This window comes from Coregonus lavaretus (assembly GCF_964263955.1).
Source record: "Coregonus lavaretus genome assembly, chromosome: 12".
In the NCBI taxonomy this organism is placed as follows: domain Eukaryota; kingdom Metazoa; phylum Chordata; class Actinopteri; order Salmoniformes; family Salmonidae; genus Coregonus; species Coregonus lavaretus.
The window spans coordinates 10,696,921-10,707,000 of record NC_139999.1 but is presented as its reverse complement, the minus strand read 5'-3'; the positions used below and the strand labels follow the sequence as shown (position 1 = coordinate 10,707,000).

General features: G+C 42.7%; 1 protein-coding gene across 1 annotated transcript; it reads right to left on the bottom strand.

Moving 5' to 3' along the window:
* Positions 1-416: 416 nt before the first annotated feature.
* Positions 417-3,374, bottom strand: LOC311138320 (uncharacterized protein; the record flags this gene model as incomplete). Its single annotated transcript, XM_084173003.1, has 3 exons — positions 417-2,049; positions 2,491-2,638; positions 2,896-3,374. 3 exons carry the CDS (start codon positions 3,372-3,374, stop codon positions 1,420-1,422), a joined length of 1,257 nt encoding a protein of 418 aa, XP_084029129.1. The 3' UTR covers positions 417-1,419.
* Positions 3,375-10,080: the final 6,706 nt, after the last annotated feature.

Below are 10,080 nucleotides of genomic sequence, written 5' to 3'. Positions count from 1 at the left end.
GCATGTCCAGTACCAGACAGGGGAAACTCTAACCACATGGACAGCATGTCCAGTACCAGACAGGGGAAACTCTAACCACATGTACAGCATGTCCAGTACCAGACAGGGGAAACTCTAACCACATGGACAGCATGTCCAGTGCAGGGCTATACTGTTCTCACAGCTATAGGCTAAGCCAACACCATAAATAACCTTTGGGGAGAGGTTATGAGAAGGTGTTTTGTTACAGACCACATTACGGTCAAGGTTTCATTCCATTCTCTTTTAGACAGAGGCAAGCTTTCAGTTGCTCGCATAAATGAACTAAAACCATGAGCTGAAGAATGACATTTTCACAGCTTTCTTGTAAATTGAGGTTTACATCATTGTTAGGCTAATAACTAACTACAACAAATAAGAGGACAGAAGCAGCGAGGTAAAGAAAAATGTAGAAACTTTTTTATTACAAAAGTACATCAATGACATTTGTGATGCACTTTGCAGGTTTGAAAATGTCACATCTATAACATGACGATTTTTTTCAGAAATAAAAAGAGGTCCCATAGATCTTTAAATAATACCCGCTACTGCATGTAGGCTAGGTCAATAATATGGACAGTTAAGAAAATGTATTTATATCAATCAAGATCAAATAATCACACACATTTTGATTGACAACTTTTTAGTAAGGACATTTACAACTGAAACATTATCAAATAAAGTTCATAACCAAGCTGGTAAGTGTTTGGACCTTCTGTGGGTTTGCCAACAAATGGGAAAGTAGCTTTTGTCCCTCATCTTAAAAACTGATGTCCGAAATTCATATATAAGAAGAGAAGTGAAAACCTCAGACTGCTTCCTTAGGTACAGACTACTGTTAACAGTTGGCACTGACACAGTCTTTATTTTTAACAGAAGTATTCCCGTGGGTGTGGGTCTTGAGGCCTGGATCTTCCATAAGCATGTGTCTTTCTCTTTAGAAATATATCTTCAATATTTCCATAAGACCTCACCATTTTAGTCAAATGTAATTTTATTTTTGGCAATGAAGTAAAGTGTGATTAATTAAAAAGGAAACGTTCGCTTGCTCACCATTAAAGACATACTGTATTATTATGTTATTCAAGCAACTATTAAAAACTTGACATTTCGGCCTTCATCAATGACTTTCATCAGAAATGTTATACAGAGGGAATGGACATGTACATATAAGCCCCTACGTCTTAATTTTGTCAGGCTTTTAATAGTTGCTTAAATAAAATAATATGTTTTTAATGGTGTTGCGCCCTTTTCAATGATGATCACATTTTTGTTGTTGCACCACTCCTCATGTTGATTGAGTGCCCTCCATTTCTTTCAATACAGTAAAGTTTCAATTGCAAAAATGTCTGCTCTAGCCATACCAGAGTCAGCAACAAGTGCCTAAACCTTCTCCTCCTCCTACCATTGCTCCTCAGGAGACCAGTCCTCTGGGAAGTCATCGTCATCATCAATCTCCTCCTCCTCTTCCTCTGGCTCTTCCTTTGGCTGCTCCTCCTCCTCCTCCTCCTCCTCCCCAATCTCCTCCTCCTCTTCCTCTGGCTCTTCCTTTGGCTGCTCCTCCTCCTCCTTCTCCTCCCCAATTTCCTCCTCCAGTTGCTCTTCTGTGACACCGTCTTCCAATGACTCCACGGCAACTAGCCATTCTTCTGGATCTTCGGTCACTTCCTCTTTCACTGACTCCTCCTGCTCCATTTCCTCCTCTTCAGCTTCCTGTTCCACTGCTTCCTCAGTAACTTCCTCCTCCTCAGCTTCCTGTTTCACTGCTCCCTCAGTAACGTCCTCCTCCTCAGCTTCCTGTTCCATCTCTTCCTCAGTAACACCCTCCTCCTCAGCGTCCTGTTCCACTGCCTCCTCAGTAACGTCCCCATCTTCAGCTTCCTGTTCCACTGCCTCCTCAGTAACGTCCTCCTCTACCTCCTCCTCAGCAGGTTCTTCCTCTGTTACCTCCTGCTCCTCTTCCGCCATTTCCGAGGCCTCTTCAGCCTCTGAGTCTACTTCCTCTTGGCTGAGTGGACCACCATTCACCAGCTAGAACACAGAGAACAATCAGTACTGTACATTCAAGAGGACACTCGAGCATGGGTCATCCTGTATGGTGTCTGAAAGAGTTAACCATTTATAATGCGCCTCTCAGATATGAGTCATATATTAGCTCAATATTTTCAACCCTTTGTCGATAAAAGTATTTGCTTTTCTCTGACTACGCTAGTTTGGTGTTTACAGAACAGAGTGATCTATTAAGTCAACCTGAATTTATACAATACTTGACTAACTTACTGTATGTGTCAGAAAGCAGATACAATTGTTTTTGTAAGAGTACTGTGTGTAAGTGTACACTATAAGCCTCAAAACCATGATATGTTCTTTCATAAAACAATTTAGAAGATGAGGAATACTTTATTGTACATTTTCCTTACAGTCCACGGAAATAGAAATATAATAATTAGCTGTGGTGGAAGTGGGGCCTACCTGGCTGTGGACAGCCTCCAGCTGCTTCTTGAGGTGGGAGTGCAGACGCTGGGAGCTGACGTGCTGCTCATCCAGGGTCCTGGTCACTAACTGCAGCTGCTGCTCCAGAGCCCGGGCCTTCTTGGCCTGCCATGCCTCCAGCAACTCCCTGAAACACACAGACAGATAGAGACTCAATGAACCATAGCATATTAGAATCAACATATGGACTGGTATATTTTTTCTAAGCATGTGACTTGACCAAGAAAAACCCTGCGTCTGTCAGGAAAAGCTCCTGCCTATAGCCATGACAAATACAGTACAGCCATCAAATAATTTACTTTAATACAACTTTCACTATTCATACAGCTAGGGAGTGAGTTCATGCATAAAGTTAATCATAATATTCACAAAAACCAAGCTTACTTGATTTGACCCACTTCCTGGTGGTTGTTATGTAGCACTACCCTGTGAAGACTCAGAAACTCTCTTAGTTCCCTCTGCTCAGTGACCTGTCCCTCCAGCTGTGACGGCAAGCCGTCCACCGTGGACACCTGCTTGTCCAGCCTGGATTTGATGTTGTCCACCATGCTGGTGAGCCCCGACACGCTCACCGCTAGCGCCGAGTTGGAGCTCGAAATGGCCGCCACGCTCTCCTTGACCGACTCCAAGTCGTTGCTCTTGTTCTTTATCATGGCCTGCAGGGCTGCGGAGGAGACGGCTACCTGCTGGAACTCAGCCAGCCTGGTGTTCATCTCATTGTGGAGCGCCCACACCTGGGATTTGAGGTCGATGCTCTTCAACTGCTCTGACGTTGCCAGGGTAATCTCCACCTTCTGCTGGGCCTGTTTCTGAGCTGCCTCCAAAGCCAGTATCCTCTCCTCGATCAGACCTCCTGAGCGCATCTTGGCATGGTTAAAAAACAGATATCGGTTAAAGCTTGTGTTGCAAGGAAACCAGGTATAATCTTTATAGCAAATTTAGATAAAGCATTTGATACGTCTAGAATCTGTGCCCGGATTTCTTCAACTTTGGAGAATCTCTCATAAAATGGGTAAAAGTCATATACCTTTATGTAAAATAATAAATAAAGGTTACTTCTCTGAGAACTTTGAATTGTCAAGTGACGTAAAACAAGGTTGCCATCTGCCACCATACCTATTTATTATGGCCATTGAATTGTTAGCTTTAAAAATCAGATCTATTGATAACATTAAGGGAATAGAGACAAAAGTATCAATGGAACAGAAATGGCACTCCACCAAACTGGAAGTCTTCCGACTAGCTTGGAAAGACAGTACCGAAGAGCCCTCACTGCTGCTCGATCATCCTATTTTTCCAACCTAATTGAGGAGAATAAGAACAATCACCCCCCAAAAAATGTATACTGTTGCAAAGCAAACTAAAAAGCAGCATTCAACAAGAGAGGATGTCTTTCACTTCAGCAGTGATAAATTCATGAACTTCTTCGCTGAAAAGATCATGATCATTAGAAAGCATTACGGACTCCTCTTTGAATCTGCATATTTCTCCAAAGCTCAGTTGTCCTGAGTCTGCACATAACTGCCAGGACCTAGGATCAATGGAGACACTCAAGTTTTGTAATCCTGTATCTCTTGACACATTCATGAAAATAGTCATGGCCTCTAAACCCTCAAGCTGCATACTGGACCATATTCCAACTAAACGACTGAAATAACTACTTCCTGTGCTTGGCCCTCCTATGTTGAACATAATAAATGGTTCCCTATCTACCAGATGTGTACCAAACTCACTAAAAGTGGCAGTAACAAAGCTTCTCTTGAAAAAGCCAAACCTTGACCCGGAAAATGTAAAAAAACGATCGGACTATATCGAATCTCCCATTCCTCACAAAACAAATGGAAAAATGTGTTGCGCAGCAACGCACTGCCTTCCTGAAGACAAATAATGTATACGAAATGCTTCAGTCTGGTTTTAGACTCCATCATAACACTGAGACTGCACTCGTGAATGTGGTAAATGACCTTTTAATGGCATCAGACCAAGGCTCTGCATCTGTCCTCGTGCTCCTAGACCTTAGTGCTGCTTTGATACCATCGATCACCACATTCTTTTGGAGAGATTAGAAACCCTAATTGGTCTACACGGACAAGTTCTTGCCTGGTTTAGATCTTATCTGTCAGAAAGATATCAGATCGTCTCTGTGGATGGTTTGTCCTCTGACAAACCAATTGGACGTTTCAGCGTTCCTCTAGGTTCTGTTTTAGGACCACTATTGTTTTCACTATATATTCTACCTCTTGGTGATGTCATTTGGAAACACAATGTCAACTTTCACTGCTATGCGGACGACACACAGCTGTACATTTCGATGAAACATGGTGAAGCCCCAGAATTGCCTACCCTGGAAGCCTTTGTTTCAGACATAAGGAAGTGGGTGGCGGCAAATGTTTTACTTTTAAACTCAGACAAAACAGAGATGCTAATTCTAGGTCCCAAGAAACAAAGAGATTTGCTGTTGGATCTGACAATTAATCTTGATGGTTGTACAGTCTTCTCAAATAAAACTGTGAAGGACCTCTGTGTTACTCTGGACGCTGATCTCTCTTTTGACGAACATATCAAGAATATTTCAAGGACAGCTTTTTTTCCATCTTTGTAGCATTGCAAAAAACCTGAAACTTGTTGTCCAAAAATGATGCAGAAAGCTAATCCATGTTTTGTCACTTCTAGATTAGACTACTGCAGTGCTCTACTCTCCGGCTACCCGGATAAAGCACTAAATAAACTTCAGTTAGTGCTAAACACGGCTGCTAGAATCTTGACTAGAACCAAAACATTTGATCATATTACTCCAGTGCTAGCTTCCTGTTAAGGCTAGGGCTGAGTTCAATGGTTTACTGCTAACCTACAAAGCATTACATGGGCTTGCTCCTACCTATCTCTCCGATTTGGTCCTGCCGTACATATCTACACATACGCTACAGTCACAAGACACACGCCTGATAGAGGAATTTGTTAATGTGACTAAAAGTATTACACCCTGAAAATTATAGGAATGTGATAGAATCATGAAACTACATTAATTTTAGTTAGAAAAAAAACGAGGGCTTTGGCTTATTTTCATATCTATGCTAGCATGAAACAGGATGTGAAACTAGACACTGAAGAACATGTCCCCATCTTAGGTGTCTGTGTAGGATGCATGTTTGCTCAGAAACAGACTATTTGGGTCTTAAAAAAAGTGTGCTTCTTCAAGCTTACAGAGAAATGTGATAGTTGCCTAAATATGGGCTAGGAGCTTTTTCATTGGCCCATTTAGGGGCGTAGTAAAGGTATAAAAACATTGTGCATTGTATGATTTTCAGAGCATTCTCAATGAATAAAGGCTGACCATTGCAGGATTGAGTCTTTGTTTAATTTATTTAAACTTGGGAATTATTCAAAGACTTAAGAAGTAGTTGACTTCAACCATTGAGATAACAAAATTATTGTGACAACGCCTCCTTATTGTCTTATAATTTCTAAGCAAACAGCTGGAGGCAGGGCTTTCTCCTATAGAGCAACATTTTTATGGAATGGTCTGCCGATCCATGTGAGAGACGCAGACTCGGTCTCGACCTTTAAGTCTTTACTGAAGACTCATCTCTTCAGTAGGTCCTATGATTGAGTGTAGTCTGGCCCAGGGGTGCGAAGGTGAATGGCAAGGCACTGGAGCAACGAACCGCCCTTGCTGTCTCTGCCTGGCCGGCTCCCCTCTCTCCACTGGGATTCTCTGCCTCTGACCCTTTACGGGGGCTGAGTTGCGGGCTTACTAGTGCTCTCCCATGCCGTCCCTAGGAGGGGTGCATCACTTGAGTGGGTTGAGTCACAGATGTGATCTTCTTGTCCTGTTTTTTGCTCCCTCGGGCTCGTGCAGTGGAGGAGATCTTCATGGGCTATACTCAGCCTTGTCTCAGGGTAGTAAGTTGGTGGTCTGTTGATATCCCTCTAGTGGTGTGGGGGCTGTGTTTTGGCACAGCGGGTGAGGTTATATCCTGCCTGGTTGGCCCTGTCCGGGGGTATCGTCGGACGGGGCCACAGTGTCCCCCGACCCACCCCTGTCTCAGCCTCCAGTATCTATGCTGCAATAATCTATGTGCTGGGGGATTAGGGTCAGTCTGTTATATCTGGTGTAATTCTCCTGTCTTATCTGGTGTCCTGTGTGAATTTAAGTATGCTCCCTCTAATTCTATCTCTCTCCCTCTCTCCCTCCCCTCCTGGAGGACCTGAGCCCTATGATCATGCCTCAGGACTACCTGGCCTGATGAATCCTGGCTGTCCCCAGTCCACCTGGTCGTGCTGCTGCTCCAGTTTCAACTGTTCTGCCTGCGGCTATGGAACCCTGGCCTGTTCACCGGACGTGCTACCTTGTCCCGGACCTGCTGTTTTCGACTCTCTCTCTCTCTACCGCACCTGCTGTCTCGACCTCTGAATGCTCGTCTATAAAAAGCCAACTGACATTTAATCCTGAGGTACTGACCTGTTGCACCCTCTACAACCCTGCTGGTCATCTATGAACGTTTGAACATCTTGTAGAACAATCTGGCCTTAATGGCCATGTACTCTTATAATCTCCACCCGGCACAGCCAGAAGAGGAATGGTCACCCCTCAGAGCCTGGTTCCTCTCTAGGTTTCTTCCTAGGTTCCTGCCTTTCTAGGGAGTTTTTCCTAGCCACTGTGCTTCTACATCTGCATTGCTTGCTGTTTGGGGTTTTAGGCTGGGTTTCTGTATAGCACTTTGTGACATCTGCGGATGTAAAAAGGGCTTCATAAATACATTTGATTGATTGATTTGATTGATGTACACCGATGATTCAAGTTCTCTTGAGTCCTCAATTTTCAACCTTGAAGGGCCTCATTGAGGACCTGGATAATTTCTACAGTTTCTCTGGATTAAAAACCAACTAGTGTACTATATTACAGATTGGGTCTCTAAAAGAGACAAACTTTAAATTGCCATGTGGTCTCCCGATTAAATGGGCGGATGGTGAAGTCGATGTGCTTTGTGTACATATCCCGGAAAAGTTCAGCGATCTTACAACTATTAACTTTGATCGAAAATGTTGCTAAATAGATAGAATCTTGAAACCGTGGAGAGGGAAACACCTATGCATTTCAGTGGAATGACAATGGATCCCTGTTTAAAGTGGACTCCTTTTTAAATGAAGTCATACAGAGTTGGCTACAATTTAAATTTCATCCTTCAGAAAAGGCAGAACTAATACTACAGCAAATAATGTGGCTAAAGTCCAATACACTGATAGATTGATTTTTTTTACATGAAGGATATTATACAGTTGGGAAAAAAAGTATTTAGTCAGCCACCAATTGTGCAGGTTTCCCACTTAAAAAGATGAGAGACGCCTGTAATTTTCATCATAGGTACACGTCAACTATGACAAACAAATTCAGGAAAAAAAATCCAGAAAATCACATTGTAGGATTTTTAATGAATTTATTTGCAAATTATGGTGGAAAATAAGTATTTGGTCACCTACAAACAAGCAAGATTTCTGGCTCTCACAGACCTGTAACTTGTTCTTTAAGAGGCTCCTCTGTCCTCCACTCGTTACCTGTATTAATGGCACCTGTTTGAACTTGTTATCAGTATAAAAGACACCTGTCCACAACCTCAAACAGTCACACTCCAAACTCCACTATGGCCAAGACCAAAGAGTTGTCAAAGGACACCAGAAACAAAATTGTAGACCTGCACCAGGCTGGGAAGACTGAATCTGCAAAAGGTAAGCAGCTTGATTTGAAGAAATCAACTGTGGGAGCAATTATTAGGAAATGGAAGACATACAAGACCACTGATAATATCCCTCGATCTGGGGCTCCACGCAAGATCTCACCCCGTGGGGTCAAAATGATCACAAGAACGGTGAGCAAAAATCCCAGAACCACACGGGGGGACCTAGTAAATGACCTGCAGAGAGCTGGGACCAAAGTAACAAAGCCTACCATCAGTAACACACTACGCCGCCAGGGACTCAAATCCTGCAGTGCCAGACGTGTCCCCCTGCTTAAGCCAGTACATGTCCAGGCCCATCTGAAGTTTGCTAGAGTGCATTTGGATGATCCAGAAGAGAATTGGGAGAATGTCATATGGTCAGATGAATCCAAAATATAACTTTTTGGTAAAAACTCAACTCATCGTGTTTGGAGGACAAAGAATGCTGAGTTGCATCCAAAGAACACCATACCTACTGTGAAGCATGGGGGTGGAAACATCATGCTTTGGGGCTGTTTTTCTGCAAAGGGACCAGGACGACTGATCCGTGTAAAGGAAAGAATGAATGGGGCCATGTATCGTGAGAGTTTGAGTGAAAACCTCCTTCCATCAGCAAGGGCATTGAAGATGAAACGTGGCTGGGTCTTTCAGCATGACAATGATCCCAAACACACCGCCCGGGCAACGAAGGAGTGGCTTCGTAAGAAGCATTTCAAGGTCCTGGAGTGGCCTAGCCAGTCTCCAGATCTCAACCCCATAGAAAATCTTTGCAGGGAGTTGAAAGTCCGTGTTGCCCAGCGACAGCCCCAAAACATCACTGCTCTAGAGGAGATCTGCATGGAGGAATGGGCCAAAATACCAGCAACAGTGTGTGAAAACCTTGTGAAGACTTACAAAAAACGTTTGACCTGTGTCATTGCCAACAAAGGGTATATAACAAAGTATTGAGAAACTTTTGTTATTGACCAAATACTTATTTTCCACCATAATTTGCAAATAAATTCATTAAAAATCCTACAATGTGATTTTCTGGATTTTTTTTCCTCATTTTGTCTGTCATAGTTGACGTGTACCTATGATGAAAATTACAGGCCTCTCTCATCTTTTTAAGTGGGAGAACTTGCACAATTGGTGGCTGACTAAATACTTTTTTCCCCCACTGTATTTATGAAGGACATTGTAAACAAGAGTGGTAAAATTATGTCACACACGCAACTAACAACAGTGTATGGCGGTGTATGCTCAATACAAAATGATAACTAACTCATCACAGCTCTGACACAACATTTTAAGACACAATTACTTAAAGAAGAAATTAAAGAATTAGTCTGTCTGCCACACATTAAAAATCATAACTGGCTTAAAATGATTAGTATAAATCGAAAAATGTATCAGTTTCACTTAAAGTCAAAAGGTTTGACAGCAATACCATATAAAAGTCAAGTCAGTTGGGAACAGGTTTTTGATGTTCCAATACCTTGGCATCGGGTCTATGAACTGACATATAACACAACAATTGACACATCAACCAGTTTGTTTCAATTGAAGCTATTATATAAAATAATGCTCAATATATGGGGCATTGAACAGTCAGCCTTGTGCAGACTCTGCCAATTGGAAACAGAATCAAAATAACATATTTTCTGGTACTGTCCATTGGTGGCTCGAGTTTGGATTCAGGTCCAGGAATGGTTGTTATGTCATGTTATACAACGGGTGGGTCTACTCGTGAATGCATTCCAGCCGGTGCCTATTCCACAAGTTGCCACCGGCTAAATCTATTACATTAAAATGGCTATTTACTCTGTTCCATCTGACTGCACAATCCACTGTCTCATCAGCCTAGCCAGGC